The sequence below is a fragment of the Oreochromis niloticus genome, linkage group LG15 (assembly GCF_001858045.2).
Source record: "Oreochromis niloticus isolate F11D_XX linkage group LG15, O_niloticus_UMD_NMBU, whole genome shotgun sequence".
NCBI classification, from domain to species: domain Eukaryota; kingdom Metazoa; phylum Chordata; class Actinopteri; order Cichliformes; family Cichlidae; genus Oreochromis; species Oreochromis niloticus.
In genome coordinates this window covers 19,896,229-19,908,528 of record NC_031980.2, presented here as the reverse complement: position 1 = coordinate 19,908,528, position 12,300 = coordinate 19,896,229, and the positions used below count along the sequence as shown (strand labels likewise).

The 12,300-nt window shown below is 45.0% G+C and overlaps 1 protein-coding gene across 3 annotated transcripts in view; it reads right to left on the bottom strand.

Moving 5' to 3' along the window:
- Positions 1-5,413: 5,413 nt before the first annotated feature.
- LOC102076100 (plasminogen) overlaps positions 5,414-12,300 on the bottom strand; it is a 53,440-nt gene continuing 46,553 nt past the window's right edge. For all 3 annotated transcript variants that reach the window (XM_025899223.1, XM_025899222.1, XM_025899224.1), the window contains 4 exons: positions 10,866-11,005; positions 6,985-7,099; positions 6,771-6,910; positions 5,414-5,540 (listed from right to left, as the gene is read on the bottom strand). In XM_025899223.1, the coding sequence (XP_025755008.1) occupies positions 5,536-5,540; positions 6,771-6,910; positions 6,985-7,099; positions 10,866-11,005 (400 nt within the window). In that variant the 3' untranslated portion in view covers positions 5,414-5,535. The remainder of the gene's footprint in view (positions 5,541-6,770; positions 6,911-6,984; positions 7,100-10,865; positions 11,006-12,300) is intronic.

The window sequence follows — 12,300 nt, the reverse complement described above, 5'->3', positions numbered from 1 at the left end:
ATTCCTCTATCACTGTCATGTGTGAGTGTGTGCATTTACACTGCCACCTACTGTGGTTTTCTTTACATTTGTTTGTCAGTGCATTGACCAAAATGTTGCATTTCCCATAAAGTCATGTCTTTATACTGACTTTGTTAGTTACAGAAAAGCCTTGAAAGTGCTGCTGCCTTAAAAAGAATGATCAGAATACCTTTTAAATAAATGTTGTGAGTACAGTAAATATGGTCACCTCACCTTTCCTAGCAGTTATTGAATAGATGCATCTACCTGAATTCATGTTCATGTATTTTGCACTTGCAGTGGCCTCACTGAGGAAATTGTTTGTCTTTTTCTGTGCATGAATCATATTTCAACCTGTCCTAAGCCAGTAAACAGTTTAAAGACAACACACACTAACGGTCGAATGCAAAACATTCTCAAATCAGCTTAAAGCTATGCATATGAGTCCATTTAAAAAAACACTTCTTTTACCTGTTTGTTATTGACATCCAACAGCGATTGTGCCAGTGAAAACACATTTTATTCTTTGCATTTCTACAGATGACAGAATGAGTGCAGTGAGGTTTGGGTAGGTTTAAAGTGAGTGAAGTTACTACTGATATAATACTGATAGACTTCTTTCTATTGATTTCTGAACATATACGTAGTTCTCTGTAGTGTAACAGTTCTCACAAAATAAAATTAAAAGTAGTCCAATAAATCACTTTGATTTTAGCATCACAATATATTGCAAATCATAATTGCTGATAGAAATTCTGTGGTCATAATATTATTAATGCATGGCCCAGGTAAATAAAAAAAATTGTAAAGAAAAAAAACAGTGCTGAGGAAACTTTTAGTAGCTGTGTGAAGCCAGTTTGCGTTATTACACTGTTTGAACTGCTGTAATTAAACCTATACTGAAAAAAGACAATCCTGACAAGACACAAATGAACAACTACAGGCCGATCTCAAATCTCCCATTTTTAAGTAAGATAATTGAAAAAGGAGTTTCTCAACAGCTCAATTACTTCTTGAAACAGAATAACTGCTATGATGCCTTCCAGTCAGGTTTTAGACAGAACCACAGCACTGAAACCGCTCTGACCAAAGTGTTTAATGACATGTCTGAATACAGACAGTGGAAAAATGTCAGTCTTAGTTTTACTGGATCTCAGTGCAGCATTTGATACAGTTGACCACAACATATTACTCAAACGACTGGAGAACTGGGCAGGTCTTTCAGGAACTGTACTAAACTGGTTCAAAACATACTTAGAAAACAGGAAATACTTTGTATCAATAGGTAACTTCACATCTGAGCAGACAAGTATCACATGTGGAGTTCCCCAAGGTTCCATCTTGGGACCCCTTCTGTTTAACATTTACATGCTCCCACTGGCACAGATTATAAAGAACAACAAAATAAACTATCACAGCTATGCAGATGACGCACAAATATATATCACAATGTCACCAGGAGACCGAAGCCCTGTACAGGCTCTTGGTAAATGCATTGAGGAAATTAATGACTGGTTGTGCCACAATTTTCTCCAGCTAAACAAAAACAAAACTGAAGTAATAGTCTTTGGAGCCAAAGAAAAACGATTACAGGTCACCAGAGAACTTCAATCTATACACCTAAAAACCACCAACCAGGTGAGAAATTTGGGTGTAGTGATGGATGCAGACCTAAACTTAGAAAAACACATTAAGACAATAACAAAATCAGCTTACTATCACCTCAAGAATATTTCAAGGATAAAAGATCTGATGTCTCAATAGGACCTGGAAAAACTAGTCCATGTATTCATCTTTAGTAGGCTTGATTACTGTAACAGCATCTTTACAGGTCTACCTAAAAAATCAGTCAGACAACTACAGCTCATTCAGAACTCTGCTGCTCAAGTCCTCACTAAGACCAAAAAAGTGGACCACATCAGTCCAGTTCTGAGGTCTTTACACTGGCTGCCTGTCCGTCAGAGGATAGACTTTAAAATTCTGATGCTGGTCTATAAAGCTCTGAATGGTTTAGGACCAAAATACATCAGTGACCTCCTGACCCAGTATGAACCTTCCAGATCCCTCAGGTCATCTGGATCCGGTCTTTTATCAGTTCCCAGAGTCAGAACCAGACACGGAGAAGCTGCATTCAGCTCCTCCTCTTGCTGTTTAGATGTCCTGCCAACAAGTTTTTTCAAAAAGGTCACAAAGACTTTGGAGTCAGATCTGTTACAGATCGTCAACCTTTCTTTAATATCAGGTGTGTTTCCAGAATCACTAAAAACTGCTGTAATTAAACCTATACTGAAAAAGGATAATCTTGGCAAGACACAAATGAATAACTACAGGCCGATCTCAAATCTCCCATTTTTAAGTAAGATTATTGAAAAAGCAGTTTCTCAACAGCTCAATTACTTCTTAAAACAGAATACCTGCTATGATGCCTTCTAGTCAGGTTTTAGACAGAACCACAGCACTGAAACCGCTCTGACCAAAGTGTTTAATGACATATGTCTGAACACAGACAGTGGAACAATGTCAGTCTTAGTTTTACTGGATCTCAGTGCAGCATTTGATACAGTTGACCACAACATATTACTCAAACGACTGGAGAACTGGGCAGGTCTTTCAGGAACTGTACTAAACTGGTTCAAAACATACTTAGAAAACAGGAACTACTTTGTATCAATAGGTAACTTCACATCTGAGCAGACAAGTATCACATGTGGAGTTCCCCAAGGTTCCATCTTGGGACCCCTTCTGTTTAACATTTACATGCTCCCACTGGCACAGATTATAAAGAACAACAAAATAAACTATCATAGCTACGCAGATGACACACAAATATATATCACAATGTCACCAGGAGACCGAGGCCCTGTACAGGCTCTTGGTAAATGCAATGAGGAAATTAATGACTGGTTGTGCCACAATTTTCTCCAGCTAAACAAAAATAAAACTGAGGTAATAGTCTTTGGTGCAAAAGAAAAACGATTACAGGTCACCAGAGAACTTCAATCTATACACCTAAAAACCACCAACCAGGCGAGAAATTTGGGTGTAGTGATGGATGCAGACCTAAACTTAGAAAAACACATTAAGACAATAACAAAATCAGCTTACTATCACCTCAAGAATATTTCAAGGATAAAAGATCTGATGTCTCAATAGGACCTGGAAAAACTAGTCCATGCATTCATCTTTAGTAGGCTTGATTACTGTAACAGCATCTTTACAGGTCTACCTAAAAAATCAGTCAGACAACTACAGCTCATTCAGAACTCTACTGCTAGAGTCCTCACTAAGACCAAAAAAGTGGACCACATCAGTCCAGTTCTGAGGTCTTTACACTGGCTGCCTGTCCGTCAGAGGATAGACTTTAAAATTCTGATGCTGGTCTATAAAGCTCTGAATGGTTTAGGACCAAAATACATCAGTGACCTCCTGACCCAGTATGAACCTTCCAGATCCCTCAGGTCATCTGGATCCGGTCTGTTATCAGTCCCCAGAGTCAGAACCAGACACGGAGAAGCTGCATTCAGCTTTTATGCTCCTTATATCTGGAACAAACTCCCAGAAAGCCTCAGATCAGCTGAAACACTCAGTTTATTTAAATCCAGGTTGAAGACTCACCTATTCTCAGCTGTATTTGAATAAAGCACCAAATCCACACTTAAGTTTAAATTTCGAAACCTACTTTTTAACTACTGATTTTATCTACTGTTCTGATTTTATCTACTGTTTTGATATTTGATTTTATATACAGTTTTGTTTGTTTGTTTGTTTGTTTGTTTTAATCAAATTTAAATCATGCTTTTTACTTGTTTTTGTTTTTAATGTCTCTGTAAAGCACTTTGAATCACCTTGTTGTTGAATTGTGCTATATAAATAAACTTGCCTTGCCTTGCCTTGCCTTGCCTTGAATTCCTCTGTCAGCTGATGCAGAGCCGTGACTGTCATGAATGGCGATCCCAACCATCCTCTGCACCACTTCCTGAACATGAAGCTGTCCACTTTTTCTAACATGCGTTTCAGGCCTGCTGACACAAGGACTGAAACTGAAAATCTTCACCTCACACCACAATACCTGTTTTATCCATAGTTTTATCCTTAGGTTTAAGGTCCATGTTGTATCATACATAGACCTTTTCATGAAGTGATCTCATTTGCCATGTCAAAAGTAGCAGTACTTTCAACATGTCTTGATGCATGCTCAATTATCCAGGTAACTAAATCCCAAAAGGTTGATACTGTTCATCTGAACACAGCGTTTTCAGTGGGAGAAACGTTTCATCACTCATCCAAGTGACTTCTTCAGTCTCAGCTAACTGCAGGTTTCCCCAACCTTATAAACACTACCTTTCCACAATGATTGAAACTAGTCCACTGAACTATGAATGAACAGTGGGCTAGTTTTCAGAACAGCTGATGTTGTTCTCATCTTTGAGTGGAGAGAAGTTGGAGAAAATGAGTATGCCTTGGCCACCAATGCACTAGAGCTAAATCCAGTAGGAAACAATGGAAATCCAATTCCTCTTGAATTTATAATCTAAAACAGCAAAAATGTGCAGAGAAAAAGTCAAAAATTCTAAATCTAATTAGTGGGTCCACAGTATTTGGGAGTGGTTGCTCCTCTGGCGTTACTTGCTATAATTTCTATGGACCCCAGAGCTGAATCTTCAGATGATGTCTTCTGCACTTCATTGCAAAAACTAGAGGATTGTTTCGAGTTGCCTTCTTTTATACTCATTTACCCAGTTGGATCTCCCTCTCTCTCCACTTTTTCTTTCTGGACATCCAGTCTCCATTGTTGACATACCATCACCTGATGTCCAGTAACACCTTATCATCCTTCCTTTCTCTGGCTTTTTCACATACATAATATAAAACAAAGTTTACACTTCAAATTGACTTAGATTACATTTATTTCTCTTCCATCTTGTACTTAATTTGTCACTAATTCCAACACAGATAAACATTCAGTCACATATGAATACACTTCACTTAATATGTCATTCAGTTTATGCTATTTTACTTCAAATACATTTGTCATTAGTTCAATCCCACATGAACATCCATCTCAACATGCTTGTTCTTATTCATTTTCTTAGGAACACTTTTCCTAAATTTCTCTTCAAAACTCAGTGTTTGTCAATCACGATAGCTGTTATAATGTAATATAATAAATAGAATCTTTTTAAATCAGAACAGATAAACAACGGTATAGCCACTTTTTATTTCACCGAAAATCATCTTGTATAAAGTGTGATTTTCTGATTTTGTTTAACTTGTATTTTTCTTCTCTAACAGAAAATTTGTAATTTTCATGCTCTACTTAATGTGTATCCATACTTAATAAAAACGTTCACGTCAGAGCAGAACAAAGTATACATGTTAAGACATCCTCAACAACCGCATTACAGATGATAGCTTTTAGTTGGCTTTGATGGTTGCATCGATCCAGTCCACAAACTTAGAAACTCAAGCGTAGACACTGGGCGTCCCTGAAGGACAAATCTGTTCTGCTCATAAGAAACCAGAGGACCACCTCTGTCACCCTACAGGGAGGAAACACAAAATAGATATTAGATAGTGGATACTTTACTATTTAACTCACACAGCTCTTTTTGATGGTGTTTAGGTTAGCTGATGCTAAAACCAAGCTAAGAAAGTGTCAGAGTCTGCGTGTGGAGAGAGGACCCAAACACAGACAAAATGAAGCATGGAATGTAGCTAGATTTTAACGAAATGCAGGCTGTTTATTGTGGCTGTTAAAAAGGTGCAAAACAAACCTAAAGTGGAAAAACTAAACATAAACATGAAAACCTGGTGTGGATGCGTGGATACCTGGAAACAGGGTGTGAACACAACAGACAACCTAACAATGGATGCATGACAACAGATCATATAAATACACAGAAAGGTGACAAGGGAAGTGGAAACACACGGGGAACACAGCTGATACAAATGAACATGACGCCACAGGGGAAGAAAAATTAAACAAATTAGACTGTCAAAATAAAACAGGAAATACAGAGATGCAGACTTAAGACACACGGACTTGACATAACATCAGGGAAATGGGAACAGGAGATGAGAACAAATACAGAACATAACAGCTAGGGAGAGACAAGGAATGAGACACAAGGGGAAACATAAACAAGAGGAGGAGACAAGAGCGGGGACACGAGAAAGAGAGGGAACGAGAGCGACACAAAGGGAGACAAAGACATCACAGAGACGCACAAAGGGCAAGGGGGTCTTAAACACAGGGGACATGACAGACTCGCACATTAAAGACATGAAATTATAACCATCATAATGAGGAAGACAGACATGGGGGGGGGGTCCTTAAACAGACAACTAAATAGGCAAACAGAAAACTCAAACAGAACTAACTGAAACCTAAACAATAAAAATTAGAACATAATACTACAAAAAGGCATGAAACGCAAAATACTGGGACAAAAGACCCAGAACCATGACACAAAGAGCAGAATATTGAAGGCTGACAGGTCTGAGGTCTGACAAAGTGAGAAGATGTCATTTTTTAGTCAATTGCAGTGTGTGAATTTATAAAACTGGAACTTACATGGTCACTTTTCACAAGAACCGAGCTATATTTCTTTTGAGATTATTTACAAGGATAGAAACTGTTAAACAATGGAGAAGAAAGAGAGGGATTGTTTGGCCATTGGTTCAGAAAAACACAAGAGTAGTTAAGGGAAAGAAATGTATGAATATTGGTTGTTGACAGTACTCATAATTAGATGAATTATGAATCTTACCAGAGCAGCTGGGTACATTGCAGTGCTCCCAGCGGGCGTTAGGATCAGTGGTATAACACCACGGTCCATTGCTGTCCCCATCAGGGTTTCTGCAGAAGTTGGAGTGAAGATCTGCTTGTGGGTGGCTCTGCGGTGTGAAACTGCAGCAGAAATATTAAGAACAAATCTCACAAAGATATAAAATGATAATGTAAAATCAAATGCAAACACATACTTTGGCCTGTGTGGGTAGCTTGAGTCCCATCTTTGACAGATCTTTCCTGAGTTTGTTCTGGACTTTGTTCCTCTGTAATCTGTTCCTATTCCATTTACACACTCCAGAAGATATGCTAGAAAAGAAAAGAAATAGATTTATTGATGTTTATCACAAATTTCTTAATGTAAATTATTTATCTGATCTGAATTTATGGAACTAAATTAAATTAAATAAATTAAATTACAGCAGTGTTTAACTTTCAGGTGAAGCTCTTTTCAGTGGTGGAGATTCTTCCTCTGTAATTCTCACCACTGCAGACCATACAGTGGTCTCTGGCCTGCTGCAGAGGAGGGGTGGCACAGTGAGCTTGCAGGGGCGGCACGGTGGCGTGGTTGAAACAGGTATGCTGGGTCAGGTTAAATGACATTGCTATCTTTTTGGGGTTTTCCAGTGACAGCAGAGCAGAAGGACGTGTGTGTGGCAGCAGCCTTGGAGTGACTGTTCCAGCGAGCAGAGCACCGAAACAACAGTATCTGCTGCCCATAGACAATAAAAGATAACAGAGCAAACTGCCAACTGTGTGTGTGCGTGGGGTCCTTACCACAGTGGTGCCGAAATCTTGGTGCTATGTCGGACCCCCGGCCACCCCGCCTGCTCCAGATTTTGGGCCAGATGATGTCCGCACAGCAGGCGGCTGCGCAGGAGGAGCAGCTGGGGGTATTGCAGGACTACTTGGAGCGGCACACTGCTGTCCTGGAGTGGCTGATGGGGCTGCGGCTGTGCCAGCGTCCAGGGCCCACTGAAGAAGAAGCCTGTATGCTGGGCCTGGTGGTCATGGAGCAATTTGTGGAGGGGCTGCCCGACGCCCCCAAACTGCCACAGCCCCGCTGATCAGAACGTGGCAGTCACACTGGCGGAGGACCATCTGTCCATTGGCCAGGAGGAGATGCGTCTGAGCAGCCAGCCTACAGGCCGCCGGCGACATGGAGGAGGGACCTCCGCGCGGACAGACAGAGTGAGCACCGGTGTGGAGCCCCAACAACCTGTTTGTACCCCTGCTTTCTGCCAGAGACCCAGTAACGCCTGTCGCCGCCTCTGAGCCATGGGGGGCTGAACAGACCCTGGGGCCGGAGTGCTGAAAGTGCAGGTGGCTGGGGCACCTACGGCGGGAGTGTCCGATGATAGTGGTGGGCCAGGTGTTCCGCTTCGCTGGGGCTCCAGCCTTGGTGTCTACCTTGGTGGACATGGGCTGGACGCAGACCCTCGTCCACCAAAGCTTGGTTTGCCCCAGCTCATTGTTGGAGGCGGAGTGGGTGGAGGTAAAATGTGTGCATGGGGACGTTCACAGGTATCCCATAGTACCGCTGCTGCTAAAATTCTGGGGCAAAACGCATACAGTACAGGCTGCGGTTAGCCCACTCACACTAACGAAATACACACCCAGTTGTTAGTGCCACAGAGCCGTCTGAAAATGATTTTCCAGGCGGCTCATTGCAACCCCATGGCAGGGCACATGGAATGTGAGAAAACTCTGGAGCAGTAATGGCCCGATCTTATTGGCCCGGGCATCTGGGTAGACATGCACCGATGGTGCATGTCATGCCCGGATTGCCAGATGGTGAGCCAGCCAGCCGTTCCAAAAGCACCTTTGCGTCCATTACCCTTAATGGAGGTCCCGTTCGAACGCATTGGTATGGACCTCATTGGGCTATTCCACCAGAGTGCCCGTAGCTATCCCTTTGTATTAGTTCTGGTGGATTATGCAAAGTGATACCCGGAAGCAGTGCCGCTGCGCACCATTTCTGCAAAGAGCCTGGCTCGGGCACTGTTTCAGGTCATCTCCTGAGTCGGTATTCCGAAAGAAATACTGACTGACCAGGGCACGTCGTTCCTGTCTCGCATACTCAGAGAGCTGTATGAATTACTGGGCATTAAATCTGTTTGGACCAGCATCTGCCACCCTTAGACTGACGTGGAGAGGCTGATTAAGACTTTGAAGTCCATGATTCGTAAGTTTCTTTCATGCGGTTGAACACAATTGGGATCGCTAGTTAGACCCTAGTTGTTTGCAGTGCGGGAGATGCGGGAGATGCCCCAGGCCTCCATGGGATTTTTTACCTTTGAATTACTGTATGGCAGGAAGCCGTGGGCAGGAGGACGGTCCGAGCCCCTCAAAAAATGAAATTCAGTACGTGCTGGACCTCAGAGCAAAGCTACACACTTTGAGGAGTTTGTCACGTGAGAATTTGCCTCAGCAGCATCAGCAAAGCCTGTACAACAGAGGGGCTAGACTCAGGCAATTTTCACCGGGAGCTAAAGTGCTTGTTTTACTTCCTTCTTCCAGCTCCAAACTTCTTGCCAAGTGCCAAGGGCCACGGTGGGTGGACGACGTTGACTATGAGGCGGTGCGGTCAGACAGGGGAGGAGCCGCACAGATATATCACCTCAACCTCCTTAAAGCATGGAGAGAGGCTAAAACTGCTTTGCTGGTGAGACTGGTTAAGGAAAGAGATGAGTTGGAGCCGGAGGTACCAAATTCCACCATTCCCACCTCCCTCCATTGTGATAACTATCTCACACAGGCCTAGAGAGCAGATGATGCTGCATTGCAACAGCCTGGTGCAGCCTGGTGTAACGGTGTGTTCATGGCCCTACAGGCTACCTGAAGATAAAAGACAAATTGTTCAGAGAGAATTGGCTGAGATGCTAAAGCTGGGAGTAATAGAAGAGTCACACAGCGCTTGATGTAGCCCCATCGTTCTTGTGGTGAAAAAAGACAGGTCTATATGGTGCTGTGTTGACTATCGCAAGGTGAATGAGATGTCACAGTTTGATGCTTACCCCATGCCCGGTTAGGCAATGCACGTTTTTTCACGACGCTGGATTTGACCAAGGGCTACTGGAAAATTCCTTTGTCTGGAGAGTCCAGGGAAAAGACGGCTTTCTCCACTCCATACCTTCCAGCTCCTCATGGACTGGGTGCGACTGCGAATGCTGCCGCCTACTTGGATGATGTTATCATCTACAGTGACACCTGGGCAGAGCATGTGCAGCGGGTGGCCGCGGTCCTGGAGTTCCTGAGGCAGGAGGGGCTCACAGCCAACCTGAAGAAGAGTGCGGTTGGACTGAGGGAGGTACAGTATATGGGGTACCACTTGGGGGCGGGCAGGTGTGTCCTCAGGTGGAGAAGACAGCGGCGATCGCATCCTGCCTGCGCCCCAAGACCAAAAAGGAGGTGGGCAGTTCCTGGGGCGGGCCGGCTATTATGGCCGATTTGTGCCAGGGCTTGACGACCTAACCAGCCCCTTGCTCGATCTCACCCGAAGGGGTGCTCCAGATCTGGTCCAGTGGACAGGACAGTGCCAGGCGGTGTTTGTGCGGGTGAAACAGGCTCTCTGTGGGGAGCTGCTGCTGTACACACCTAATTTCTCCCTCCCTTTTCTCCTGCAGACAGATGCCTCGAACAAAGGGCTGGGGGGCGTTTTGTCCCAGTAGGTAGGGGGAGTCGAGCGACTGGTTGTGTACATCAGCTGGAAGCTAAACGACCGAGAAACCTGGTACAGCACTGTGGAAAGGGAGTGCCTAGCAATCCGGTGGGCGATTGACTCCCTTCATTACTACCTCCTGGGATCCCATTCACCCTCTGCTCAGACCATGCCCTGCTGCAGTGGCACCACCGCATGAAAGATGCCAACCACCCAGTGGTATCTGCCCATGCAGCCTTTTAGGTTCAGTATTTCAGAATATTGTGTAGTGCCTATATTTCACATATTAGCTACATTAAATACTTTAAAAACCAAATGGCAATTGTTGAAAGAGAAATGGCTGCTAGAGGACAATTAGACATGTATGTCAGCTGAACAAAACAAAACAAACACAATGACATGTATGAATCTTACCAAAGCAGCTGGGTACGTTGCAGTGCTCCCAGCGGGTGTTAGGATCAGTGGTGTAACACCACGGTCCATTGCTGTCCCCATCAGGGTTTCTACAGAAGTTGGAGTCCAGATCTGCTTGTGGGTGGCTCTGCGGTGTGAAACTGCAGCAGAAACATTATGAAATATTTTCACAAAGGCATAAAAGGAGGCCCCCTCCAAGGACCCCTCCGCGAATCGCTACCTTACCGTGGTGGAGGGGTTTGTGTGTCCCAGTGATCCCAGGGGCTATGTTGTCTGGGGGCTTTTTCCCCCTGGCAGGGTCTCCCATGGCAAATCAGAGAAATCAGGGATCAGAGAAAGAGCGATTCAGAAGACCCCTTTGAAAAGACCATCGAGGAAACAGTTTACCCTGCCCAGGATAGGGTTACCAGGGCCCCGCCCTGGAGCCAGGCCCGGGGAGGGTGCCCAAGGACGAGCGTCTGGTGGCCGGGCCTTAGTCCATGGGGCCCAGCCGGGCCCAGCCGGAAAAAGGGACATGGGCCCATCTTCCAGCAGGCCCACCACCCGCAGGAGACACCGTAGGGGTCGGGTGCAATGTGAGCCGGGCGGCGGCCAGGAGCGGAGGTCCTGGCGGACCGATCCCCGGCTACCAAGACTGGCAATTGGGACATGGAATGTCACCTGTCTGGTGGGGAAGGAGCCTGAGCTAGTGCGTGAGGTTGAGAGGTACCGGCTAGATATAGTCGGGCTCACCTCAACGCATGGCCTGGGCTCTGGAACCAGTCTCCTGGAGAGGGGCTGGACTCTGTCTCAGTCTGGAGTTGCCCCTGGTGAGAGGCGTCGGGCTGAGTTGGGTATCTTGGTATCCCCTTGGCTTGCTGTTGGTATGTTGGGGTTTCTCCCAGTGGACGAGAGGGTTTGTTCCCTTCACCTTCGGGTCAGGGAACGGGTCCTGACCGTCGTCTATGCTTATGTGTCGAGCGGCAGTTCAGAGTACCCAGCCTTCCTTCTTGGAGTCCCTGGGTGGGGCACTGGAGGGTGCTCCTCCTGGGGACTGTGTTGTCCTACTGGGAGACTTCAATGCTCACGTGGGCAACAACAGCGAGACCTGGAAGGGCATGATTGGGAGGAACGGCCTCCCGGATCTGAACCCGAGCGGTGTTTTGTTATTGGACTTCTGTGCAAACCACAGTTTGGCCATAACGAACACCATGTTCGAACATAAGAGTGTCCATAAGTGCACGTGGCACCAGGACACTCTAGGCCACAGGTCGATGATCGATTTTGTAATCGTATCACCAGACCTGAGGCCATATGTGTTGGACACTCAGGTAAAGCTGAGCTGTCAACTGATCACCACCTGGTGGTGAGTTGGATCAGTTGGCGAGGGAAGACGCTGGACAGACCTGGCGCGCCCAAACGTACAGTGAGGGTGTGCTGGGAACATCTAGCAGAG